At 40.1% G+C, this 13,080-nt stretch overlaps 1 protein-coding gene across 1 annotated transcript in view; it reads right to left on the reverse strand.

The window, feature by feature from the left end:
• The window catches only part of LOC308397967 (USP6 N-terminal-like protein), a 31,060-nt gene extending 19,255 nt beyond the window's left edge, over positions 1–11,805 (reverse strand). Inside the window, exons 1-2 of the mRNA XM_080884299.1 lie at positions 11,445–11,805; positions 6,207–6,280 (exon numbers count right to left, since the gene is read on the reverse strand). Coding sequence (XP_080740425.1) covers positions 6,207–6,272 — 66 coding nt within the window. The 5' untranslated portion in view covers positions 6,273–6,280; positions 11,445–11,805. The remainder of the gene's footprint in view (positions 1–6,206; positions 6,281–11,444) is intronic.
• Between the last annotated feature and the right edge of the window lie 1,275 nt (positions 11,806–13,080).

Here is a 13,080-nt window from a genome sequence, read left to right on the forward strand (position 1 = left end):
TTGTGTTTAAACAAGAGAGAAAAGTGTGAAAATGTCTGTCTGAGAAAAGTGTATAAAGGGAGTAGTGAGGGGTTTTACAGCTTTAAAACATCTATAATAATTGTAAAAAATAAAGTTGGCTATTTTGGGGATTTCACCTATCGTGGGTTATTTTTAATAACGCGATAAACGAGGGACGACTGTACAGTATTTTTTTAGAGCTTACTTTTGGAGTAGGGCTTTGCCCCTTGGAATCAATGCTTGAGGACCAAGCATGTCATGATCATGTTCATTAGGGTTCACATAAGCCACATTGCCATACTGTAAATCCTCTACATTTACAGTTTGCATTGGTACTTCGTGATATCACTAGTTGCCAGTTGGACATTTTTTAAAATACATCTATTTAAATATTTAAGCTTTACATCGCAGTCAAAAGCCAAAAAGTACACATGTGACTAACTAAATGAATAAAAGCACAGTATGAACATGGACAGAAAGCTCCACACACAAACCTCCTCCCCTAATCAAGTAAGCACTCAGTCTCTCTCCATAGTACAACTGTACATGACATGCATTTAGAATCTCCTTAAACCTGCACAAAGTTTAGAAGTAATGCTTTTATCATGGAAAATCCATTTGAGCAACAATTTGATCCCAGTGTTGACATAACACAGAGGGAACTAATCCTCAGACAGACAGCCTGAGAGGCTTCTCACTCCACTCGACTGTGGTTGGCTGCCTAACTGGAAAGCAGCCAATCAGCGAACCCAAAGAAAGTGTAAAGCTTCACCATGGCTGAGTCGGCTCTCTGAGCCTCAGAGGCCCTGCATGTGATGTCGGCGTCATCAGAGTGAGAGGACTAAAAATAATTTTACACCGAGGGCGTTTGGAGACACACAGTGTGTTACAGAAAGACATTAAAGCCAGAGAGATGGCTCTATTTGAATCGCACTCATTTAAATTTTGCTACGCTGATTCACTACAACTGAATCGAATTCACTAAATGAATGACTCACATCATTTGTAAGACACAATAAGATTTGATGGAGTGCATCAAAACACAAGAGCACCAGTGTCTACGGCTGCCTTATTTCACAGCACTAATGACTGTCAGGCCACTTTAAACCATTCGACACAACCCGACTACTCTGCCTTGTTTTCTTTCATCTTTTCTGAATGACACAGCTACTGTGAGTTACAGGTGCCAACAAACAGACAGCCGATCTTACCCTGATCGTACTTAGTGGTAGCATTTACTTACAGAAGTCAAGTGGTAAGAGCTAGCGATTAGCACTATGACCGCCTGCTTAACATTGTGTTGGTCCCCTTTTTGCTGCTAAAATAGCACTGTCCCATTGAGGCATTGACTCCACTAGACCCCTGTAGGTGTGCTGTGGTATCTGACACCAAGATGTTAGCAACAGAGTCCTGTAAGCTGTGAGGTGGGGCCCCCGTGGACTTGTTTGTCCAGCACATCCCAGAGATGCTCGAATGGATTGAGGGAAATCTGGAGTCCAAATCAACACCTCGCTGTGCTCCTCAAAGCTTCCTGAACACTTTTGCTTTCTGACAGGTTGCATTATCCAGCTGAATATTGTTTCCATGAAAGGGTGTACATGGTCTGCAAAAAAGCTTAGCTAGGCGGTACGAGTTGAAGTAACATCCACAATGATGAAGGTTTCCCAGCTGAACATCGCCCAAAGCATCACACTGCTTGCTTCCTCCAACACAACAAACAACACACACCCAGCCATCCATGTGATGTACAAGTGATTCATCAGATGAGGCCGATCTTCTTCCATTGTGCTGGGGTCCAGTTCCGATGCTCGCTTGCCCATTGCTGGCACTTTGGGCAGTGGACAGGAGTCAGGATGGGCAGCCTGACTGGTCTGCATCTATTCAGCCCCATTCGCAACAAACTGTGATGCACTGTGTATTCTATATATGCTTTAGTAAGATAAGATAAGATAAGATAAGATAACCTTTATTAGTCCCACACGTGGGAAATTTGTTTTGTCACAGCAGGAAGTGGACAGTGCAAAAGTTATGAGGCAAAAATTAGAATACAATAAGAATAAATACAGTACACAACTGTACAGAATAGAATAAAATAAAATACTATATACAGTAGAATAAAATAAAATAAATATACAATAAGATAAAAATAGAATACAAATACAAATACTATATACAACTGAGTAAAAATACAACGATGACAGAAAGGATTATTGCACTTGGTATTATTGCATATGTATGGATGTGTGTGCTTGATCAGTAGATGTTGGATCAGACTATATGGGCCAGCTTTTGTTCCCTGTGTACATCAGTGAGCCTTGGCTGCCCATGTCCCTGTCTCTGGTTCACCCCATTTCCTTCCTTGGACTACTTTTGATAGATGCTGACCACTGCAGGCCAGGAACACGCCACAGGAGTGGCAGCATTGGAGATACTCTGACTTCGTTATTGAGCCGGCACAGTTCAGCCTTAGTCAAACTCTCTCAAATCCTTACATTCACCAGTTTTTCCTGCTTTTAAAGACAAAATGTTCACTTCTTAAATGCACCCACTAACAGATTCCACGAAGAAGAGATAATCAGTGTTATTCCTAATGTTTCACTAATTTCTCATTTTTAATGTTCTTAATTTTATACTTACCGTACTGATAATGTTTAGAGCATCATTTTGGAGCTCTGGCTTCTTTTGAAAATAATGGCTTCTTTTGGCATCAAAAGAAGAATAATTTTGTTATCCATATATTCTTTTTCAAGACGATCATACACAGTGTCATTTATTTGAACTGTTCTTTTCCAGTTTGACTGTCCAGGGTACATCTTTAATCTTTTAAAAAATAAAACAAGAATTAGGCCCACAAGTTTGAACTTATTTTGACTTTTCTCTAATCCAAGTAAACCCACATTTTCAAATATATCTGTACATTATTATTTGGTTTAATGCCCCTTAGAAACCTGCCCCTCAAATATATGTTTTTGGTAGTCATCAACTAGCTTCTGCATTATTTTGGCTGGATATTTAATGACCCTTGTTGGCAGAATTGGTATATAAAAATTGTTGTTTTCCTGGCACAGAACTGGCGTTTAAGCACAGCCCACAAATTTAAAATAGGGTTGAGTTTGGGGCATTGGGAAGACCATTCCAGAAACTCAATGGGCCATTTCTAAACAGGTGCAGATCATCGGTTCAAAGAATTGTATGTAAAGACAAAATTGATTAGGATGTTCAGGAACAAACCAGGAACCAACAAGATCAAGCCTACCAAGAGCTGGAAACTGCTGGAAGGCCAGTGTCGCTGTCCACAGTCCACTGACCTTCCAGCTGTTTACGCTACCACGGACTAAGAGAGAGTGTCGACCAAAGAAAAAGTCCATGCTTATGAAATTAATAACTTCAGGTTCAACTGAAATTTGCAGTTGTCCACATGGACAAGCCAAAAGCCTTCTGGGGAAAAGCTTTAAGACTGAGCTATTCAACCACAATGACAAGAGATATGTTTAGAAGAATAAAGGTTAGGCTTTCAAACCATGGATAGAATAATGAAGAACATAGACAAATATTAGATGTGTTTTCGAACTTCAGAGCTGCCTCCTGATGAAATCAAAAGAATTTTGAAATCGTTCCCACATTCTGCTGCAGCCAGGTTTGACAGAGAAACACTAAATCTCTTAAAAGCAACAAATTACTGCAATTCAGATTAGCACAATAGCTAAATTAGAGTATCGCCTGGGGTTGTCGAGTGGCAAACACTGTGTGGAAAATGCTGTCCCTGCAGGTCAGTGTCAACTCAATTACTGCACAGTTTGTCACAGATGTTGCTATGGCTAAAAAGCTCAAACCCCTCCATTGCCATCCTTTCACTGCAAGCCGCTGAGCTAAATTTAACCTGTGGCATCACCAACCCCACCCGGCCCCAGCTCAGCTCTGCATCAGCACATTTACCACTCTGACCAAAGCTCCTTTTCTATGTTACAGCTTGAGAAGCTTTCCTACTTACAACAGCTTTTTTTAAAGCACGAACACTTGTGCAATCATAATAAAACAATTATTCAAACTGAGAAAATCAAAGCATTGATATGTTTTTTTAAAAAAAAGTCAGTTTTGCCTTGCTCCAACGCTTTAGGCTAAGGTAGGGTTATGGTTACCACCTATGATGATGTGGTCATGAGGAGTTATATTTCCCAGTAATGGTGAGAGAAAGTAGTGTTTTTTTGATTTTTTTAAGAACCATGGTGACAGAGTGCTGAGGATTGCCACAAACATGCACCTCTGCAGTGACTGTTTTACATTTCAATACATTATTAACAAGCTAGCTAGTAGGGGTGGGGGGAAAAAATCGATACTGTTTAGTATCGTGATATTTTGTTTGCTAATAATGTATCGATACAGGGACAGCAGAAATCGATATTTTGTTACAAACAATTTTTTAGTGGACTGGAACATGCTCCGACTTCAGAGCATGTTGATCCTTTTTCTGAGCAAGAATCCTGACATTCCTTCACTGTCCAAATTTGTTTAACTTTTTTTTTGGCAGCAATAAACATGACAGTTGACTTATTTTAATTTAAGACATGTTTTATTTTAATTAAGTTTAAAACTTTTTTATTTAGTATAAAATTATATTTTGTTTTAATTTACTTTCAAATTCTTCAGTTGCTGAAGGGGCTGCATAGTTTTCATAAATTGCATAGTTCAGAATAGCTATAATTGTACCAGATGTGTGGATGATGGCACCTATTTTAAGTTAAGTTGGACTAGACTGTAATACAAACCGTTCAGTTTGTCAACAATAAAACTGACTGAAATGAGAGAAAGACGGAGTGCGAGACTTTGATATTAGATAAAATTAATATTGATAAAGTTTACCTTTATATACAGAATTTGAATATCGCAAAATATTTTAAAAAATTGCAATAATATCGTATCGTGCGTTAAGTATTGTGATAATATCGTATCGTGAGTTGTATGGTGATTCCCACCTCTACTAGCTAGCTCCAAATATGTTAACTTTTCGCTCAGAAAAAAACCAAGATGGCTACATGCAAAAAGCTAAACTCAAAACTGTAGTCAGCGATAGGGCAGCGCAATATGGCAAAATATATTTGTCACGATATATATTTGAAAACTTGCGATAACAATATAACTGACGATATAATTGACGCGAGACGAAGTACTTTACAACTCCACAACTTTATTAGTGCAAAAAACCCTAAAACATTGATTTATTTTCACTTAAACAAGCAGCTGTTTATATTAGTTTAGTTCATTAGTTAGTTCCCCCCAACGTTTGCTACTTGTGTCATAAGGCATGCAGCTATTTAAAGCTACGCCGATTATTTGTTGAGTCAGCTTCTTTGGTCTCACCACCACGCTAGTTGAAGCGGACGCCTCTTCACGTGCTTTAACAGCTTTGTTGTACTCCAACAAGCGCTTCTGTTTCAAATGATGAAACGTGTTCTGCCAGGTGTGTATGAAAACAAAGCCACTGCGCATGCGCATTTTACCCATATTCTATCGCGATATTTCATTTTCTTATCTTTCTTAACATTGTACCGGTACTACCGTGAACGGTATAATATGGCCCAGCCCTAGTCAGCGACTCGATAGATAACATTTAGGTGGCTACACCGGTCGTTCATATGAAAGTCCATGGTCAAGACTTTTTACTGTAGACATGAAGCCTGATTTTGCTTCCTGGATAAAAGAATGATTTCCAGTTTCTTGCTCAGACTGAAGAATAGGTGGATCATTAAATTCCCAAAGCCGAGGTATCTGGATCATTAGCAGGACTCTAAAACCTGTACTACATGTGCACAGTGGATGGCTTTCTTCTCAGTCCATTGAAGACTAATCAAGAGGAAAGGATGTAATGAATCATGTCTGTTTAGTTTTTAATGGCTGCTTTTAATGTTAGTTTCCACTGCAGTCACAATCAATATCTGTGGTCTTCGTTCTCCGAGACATCGCACCGCAGGCATAAACATATTATTACACAACATGTTATTAATGCACTTTGCCAGCATACTCACATCCACCCACACACATACACGCTTGTTGTCCTCCACACATGCAGAAATGTGCTGCACACAAAGCAAACACAAGAAGACATTTGAATTTTTGTCCTTTTGTGTTTTTGTTAAGCCCAAAATGAACCATGTGAGAACTCTTCTTCCAAGACACGAACGAAAACACAAGTGACAATGTAAACTCACCGTAGCATACTTCAAGATGATATCAGCTCGTTCTTCTGCGATTAGACTCTCGATGTCTTTCTTCATGTCAATATCTACAGAAAAAAGGAAGAGCAAGATTTGCATAAACTAGAGAAAACAACAACTGACGATGAAAAAAAATAACACGGCTAGATGTGACTAACAGCACGATGAGCTGGTATACCTGAAGCATGCTTTGGTTTTAAAGAGAATAAACACATCAGTAGATGGTTGCCTTGGATTTAGTAGAACAATATCATAGTGGGGCTTTAAAATATCAGCTGCAAAACTGCACCAGAAACGTGCTAAAGCAGCGGTCCCCAACCTTTTTTGCACCACGGAGTCGCGGATGAATACAATAAAATAAAACCAGTACCAGAAAAAAGAAGATTTATTCATAACACACAAGAAAAGACCCAGGGAAACAGAGTTAACGATAAAAATGCTAAAATAATCATAAAAACAGATAAAACCCCTGAAAACCATACATTTCTCAAGTCTCGTGGCCTGGTACCGGTCCGTGAGTTGTTTGGTACCGGTCCCTGGCCTGGGGGTTGGGGAACGCTGGTCTATAGGACTGAACAAGCTCGGTAAAGACGTGGTAATTAATTTAGTGATCTGAAAACAGGTTCTGGTGAGTGTACTGTGCATTTGTCTGTCAGCTGGATTGAAGAGCTGTGTGAAGGTGTAAAAGTATAAGTGCTCATATACAGGCGCACCAAGGCCCTGTGCCAAACTGTGACATGACAAGGCCTGTTTAAAGAGCAATACATACTCTTCTAACTTATACAGCCTCTAGTACTAATAAGTAATAGTAATAAGAAAACAATACAGTACATTTCATAATTTGACTTAAATCCAATAAACGGGAGCCACCGAGAAAATGTTCCCTCTCTGTTTCATGAAACTGAGCATAACAAAGTCACGCTTATCTGCAGGTCAGTGATTTATGGCCCCCCGTCGAATGATTTAGGAAGTAATAAAAGTTAATGGCAGTTATCATTTTGATGACTATCATAAAATTATGATATTTTATAACTCAGTAATAATCAATAATCCGATGCCCAAAAATATGTGATCATGAAAATATGGCGATGGATGAGGATGATGAAGAGGTGGTTTGAGACAGAAACGAAAACTGTGGAATATTCATATTTTTGTGCTGTTGTCATTTTAAGCCAAAAAGTTTACTTTTTTAGACAAAAAAATGTTCCCTTGGCAGAAACCTCTGTGTGTGTGTGTGCGTCTGTGAAACTGTGTTAAACCACAGTAAAAAGGTTGTTTTTGGTAAAGCCAGTGCTTTTGTAAAGATGGGGAGAGTTGGAGGCTGCGTGCCCCGATGGATACATTTTGTTTGTTTAATCCAAAAAAGTTAGACTTACAAACGCTCCGCCTCAGCGTGAGACCGTCGTACCGAAGCGAGAGCGATGTTTTATGTGGAAAAACGCCTGAATGTGGTGAGGAGACCAACAACACTGGTAAAGTTGTGGGGCAGCTGGTAAGGACTTTCTGCAGCATCTGCAAAGCTGTCTTGGTTGGTTTAAAAAAAAAACGCGCTTTACTCGTCAGAAGGCCGTAAATACAGCTCATTGGTCAGATCAAAACCGTCCTTAGTGGCTGAAGCGAGAGCCTGCCTTTCTAAAATTGCTTTATTGATCAGTGGTTTTTCTCATTGGTAAAAGCGAAGGCCACCTCTGTTTTAAATGGTTTCATTGGTGGATCGGGGAGGAGCTCCATCTTGCACCGTGAATCAGAGAGAATTTCACCCACACTGACCAAACTGTGCAAAGTCACACCTGACTCTCTCGGGGTCTCACGCTGAGGTGGAGCATGACTATATACTTTTGGGCATCTGATTATTACTTTTGGCCTTCAGGCATCGCAACCACAAGGCCAGGTGCAACAAGAAGCATGGGTCGTGAGAGACCAGCTGAAGCCTCACTTTACTTCACTGCTCAATTAGCAATGTTAACCTGCTTTGTAATGACAATACACAAAATGCAGTGTAGTACAATTACCAGTACGCCCTAGGATAATCTATTTGAGCCACTTTTAAAAAATGAACCTCACTCAGCTGAAGCTGGATTCTGACTGATGTTTCATCATCAAACAAAGCAGCAGAGGTATTAATCCAGCTTAATCTGCATCCTCTGTTTGGCTCTACACCAGTGACAGACCTGGAGTGATGATCCGGACACATTGCAGGACAACGCAAATCATCTGGATTAGGGAAAACCCCAAAGCGGGATTATGCAGTGAAAATCTGTGTTTGTCAAAGCCTGAACAAAGAGAAACAAAGAGCTTTGAGGAGCCAAACAGCAGACGTGCAGAAGTGCGGACACGTAACACTGATGGCTCCTTCTTGGTTTAAAAAGTCCACAAAAAGGATCCACCTTAAGAGTGTAGCTCTGATATTTAGACAAAATGCCACACTGTAGTGTCACACTGTAGCAACAGAATTTACTTTACTTTATATTTGAGTCCATTTGACCTCCTTGTGTCCTGTTGAGTTTCTATAAACAAATGACACAGAGAGCAAACTGAGCGTCTGACTATGCAAAGTGAACTGAATGTATGTTTTTACCCAGTAGGTAGCAGGATGCTACCTTTCTGCTGTGTTGCTGTTGTCTGAAGACAAATCTTTCCCGTCTGTTCTAAGATGGTGGCTTGTAACCAAAAAACGTTTAACGACTTTCATCTAGAGGCTACCAAGGAATGGGCACTGAAGCTTTAAATATGAGCTGTCCTCTGAAACATATGGCAGTGGCTGCATGTGGTCAGCGTACTAAATCACAGACGAGCTCTGGCAGGAGACCCAGCACAAAGGGTGGAGACCCAACCTAGGAGAGGGAACAGAGACGGGACTGCACCCTTTCACACTACCTGACTGATGAACATGTACTCTGCCTTTGCAGGCTGTGTTTTACTCTCGGAATACACGCTGAGCTTTATTTAATAAACCTCTGAGTGGAGACTTGGGAGCTGGACTTGAACCAAGTTTTTTGCTGAAGTGGTTCATGGTCGGAGGTAGGATTGTTGAAAGTGGGAAATGAGTCACATTTTGCCCTCTGCACATTTAAGTTACTGCGGGTGCATAAAGTGTTTGGTTGCATCGGCTAATTTTAATGTCATAAGCCCAGTTTCACAAATGAAACTAGCTAAGATTACTCTATCAGGATACGTACTGAATCAAAACATATTAACACATTAAGTCATATTCATTATTAAAGAAGTGGTGTGTTCATTTAATATCATGTGGAGGAGTTTAAACTCTTTTTTGTCAAATTGAATTTTTTTTTATTCTGACCTCCAAATCTTTAGACAACAATATAAAAAAATGACATATTCTGATTGGATTAGGCTTGTAACTGATGACGACTTCAATCTCACAGGTTTAACACGGAGCTGTTATTCCTGTTTAGAGTGTCGTGCTTCTTCCTTGGATTCCTCTAGATTCGCTTGTCTAGTTTATATATTTTTTTCTCAACCTACAATCATATTTATTCAACTTTCACTTCATATTATACAGAAAACTATTAGCTATAAACTACTACTAATTTTTTTTTTCTGATGATCTAACCTCTGTTCACTAATTATCTGTGCTGATGTCTGGATGTCTCAAAACCTGAGACATTTAGAACTGAAGGCAAACTTGAGACAAAGTTTCAAGTCAGAAACCTTAGTGTCATTTGGACAGCGATCTCACTTTTGATAATGATAGCAATAAGGTCACCAGGACAAGTTCCAACCAAAATGTAACAAATGTTCTGTAATATTCTAAACTGCAGATCTTTTAACTATTTCTAGATCAAAGTGTGCAGACGTTGATTTCGGTAAGTGTGGTCCTGTTCTTTGGAAGTGTGTGTGTGTGTGTGTGTGTTAACTTGCATTTTATTTCTTTGTAAAGTTTACTTTGGGTTTTTTCCCTGCCTTAAAACAATACAAACCTACACAGGTCTAATGTTTGTGTTTCCTGTGTTAAGCACATAGAGTTTGAACTGTAATGGTCACTGCCAAAATCTGAGGTTTGGACTTTTACATAAACTGAATATCCATCCATCCCCGGGTACTTTATGTTGACTGGGAGCCCTGTGGTTAAAAACTTCCTGGTGGACCACAAGCCTGGGAATTTGATCAAATGCCATTTAATTTAGGAGTAAGCATCATTGGAGCTCTAAAGAGAAGGAGAGAGTGTGAGAGAGAATTCCAACACAAAGTGAGTACAGCAGGACATACTTAAATGTTTTGTAACTGAATGACTCAGGTTCCTGTGCAGTTACTTGAATTACTAAAGATAAAGAACACCCAGTGAATTAGGGATTTTTTTTTTTTAGCCCTTGGTGGTCTGGAGCCTACTCTCGATGATTCTCTCTGAAGACTAAAACATTTACAGACTCCTCATCTATTAGCTAATCAAGTACAATGGAATCGTTGCACTTTGTTGATCTTTTTCATTGGTTTCAAACTGGATAAATAAAACTTTTACATCTTCCCAGCGAAACCTCACAAACAGAATCTCTTTTTTTCTGTGCTTCAGAAAAATTAAAACATGTACAATGATTAGAAAAAAATATTCATGTACTCAGTATTCAAGAACTGGCATACATTGGTTCAATTTAAGACCTAACCGCTGTGTTGTGTTTGTGGTTACTAATATGCATCACATGTGAGTTACTGCGCAGAATGTGTATCAGTGAGTGAGGCAGTTATTAAGCCAATAAAGACTTAATAAGACCCACAAATGTTGCGAAAACTATGTGAGACTCAGAGAGTACAATGTTACGGGTTATCATTTCAGGACAAACAGGAGTAGCAGAAACACGCCAGTATAATAAAGCGTAATGAATATCTGAGCAGTGCTTCTGCTTTCAGCTGTCAGGAAAAATGTTGAATAACTTCGCTGTATTCTCGAAGCTCCCCCAGCAGGCCCGAGAGCTGCTGCCGCTGCCTTCAGTGTCTCCATCCCAGACACACGCAGGGCCAGGCTGCTGAAGGATGCTGCCCACGGTGTGGACGTGTTTCGCCGACATCAGGACCTTTGTAGCGGCTCAAAGTGTCATTTAGCGCTGGTAAACAAACCCACAGCCTCCGATAGTACGAGCCGCGCGCGATGCTGTGATTTGACACCATTCTACAGCCTCGCGCGAGACCTCGTTTTTATTCATTATTATTACTCCACAGAGAATAAGAAACAAATCTGGGGCATGGCTACAAAGAAACAAATACGCTTGTAATTACCTTGATCCTCTGGTGTATTCCTGCGCTATCCGTGCAGTTACCGCTCCGTTTGCTTTGGGCATTCTCTGCTGAAAGTGCAGCTGCAGCAGAACAAGCCACCGGGCTGGTAACAATAGCCTCCCCCTCCGTCAATCCATGGGTTACCATCAGACACAGCGCACACATACGCGCACACAGGAGCACACGGACGGGACAGAAACCCTCCAGGTCCGCGATCCAAGCAGCGGCAGCGGAGAAGACGCACTGAGCAGGCGCCGATCGTCAGCCGTGTGTGAGCTGTAAACCATCCGGCCTTAAAGCAACAGAACCTCTGACAACAGCTGTCCCGGTGGAGACGCAAACACCAGCATAGAAGCAGTAACTGGGCTTTCTGCTGCCGACATCTGCTGGAAAAACACTGCAGTGCAGGGATGGAGCCAGAGAGGTATGGAGCGCCGAGAGTGCCAGAATGAAATAACTGCGTGCAGTTCATCAAAAGTGTCACTGATCTAGTCAAGTTGGAAATACATAAACAATAAATACATATTATTAATTAATTAAAATAAAAATATTAAATGCATAATTAATTTCATTTAACATAATTATTTGATGGTGCCTGCATCTGCATCATAAAATAATTAATAAATAATATTTTTTATTGCTCATCATCAGATGATACCTAACATCTGATTGGCTACCCTGCACAGAAACGCAAGACAGACTCACTCGGATTCACTCGGGCCGTATCTAACTGGTTTGATTTGTTTGTTCCTGAAGCTTCATGACTGGATAGTTTTAGTGCCTGACCGGACAGAAACATTTAGAGCAGTGTGTTGATGCTGTTCATTGATATGCTGAAGAGCGACGTCAAGCAGAGAAATGATTAAAATGTCCGTTTTTAATTTTTCTCAACTGGAATTGAAAGTTTTGGAAATGTACTAATAAAAATACAATATAAAATATTAATAATAAAAATAATATTCTTGTTGCATATGTACCCTCTCTCCTCCCCAACACGTGGACCAATCTCATTTAAACGTTGCACGAACATCATCACACATACAGCCTAAATACACAGTTACACAAATCATGCGTTTGGGTCTCCACCTGAAGGTTGTACTTGCTAATGTAATGATGTAAAAGAATGAACATGGTTTTGTCGTGGTTAAATTCCTGTTAAACTTGGGATCGCAACCATGGGTTTATTTTGAAAGATTCGATTTTAAAAGTCTGCTACTGGTAAACTGGTTTTCCCTAATCTTATCCCGTTAGTGGCAATGAAGCTTTTGCTGTGGTAAGTTCTTCCTCAGTCCGCCCTGACTGAACATGAGTTTAAAACATATTTGAAAATCCTCATTGAGGTTAACATGGCAGTGCATTAACAGCATGAACTGCCCATACAGTAGCATCTGAGTAGATTTCAGTTTTATGATCTTGTTTTGAAATTAATGGGTTAGACGGTAGGAAAAATGGACACACTGAGCTAGCGGCTAACAGCTAGAGGAGACTGTCGTGTCTAATAATTTGAAACTTCTCTTGATAGTTTGGGCGGAATCCTGTTGCTGGAAACCCATGGTTACTCATGTCCCATGTTATTGCAGAGACCCACAAAAGGGGAATAAACCACGCCTGAGCTCTACCCATCTCGAGTCCAGAG

This window comes from Rhamphochromis sp. 'chilingali' (genome assembly GCF_963969265.1).
Source record: "Rhamphochromis sp. 'chilingali' genome assembly, chromosome: 6".
Taxonomy (NCBI): Eukaryota; Metazoa; Chordata; class Actinopteri; order Cichliformes; family Cichlidae; genus Rhamphochromis; species Rhamphochromis sp. 'chilingali'.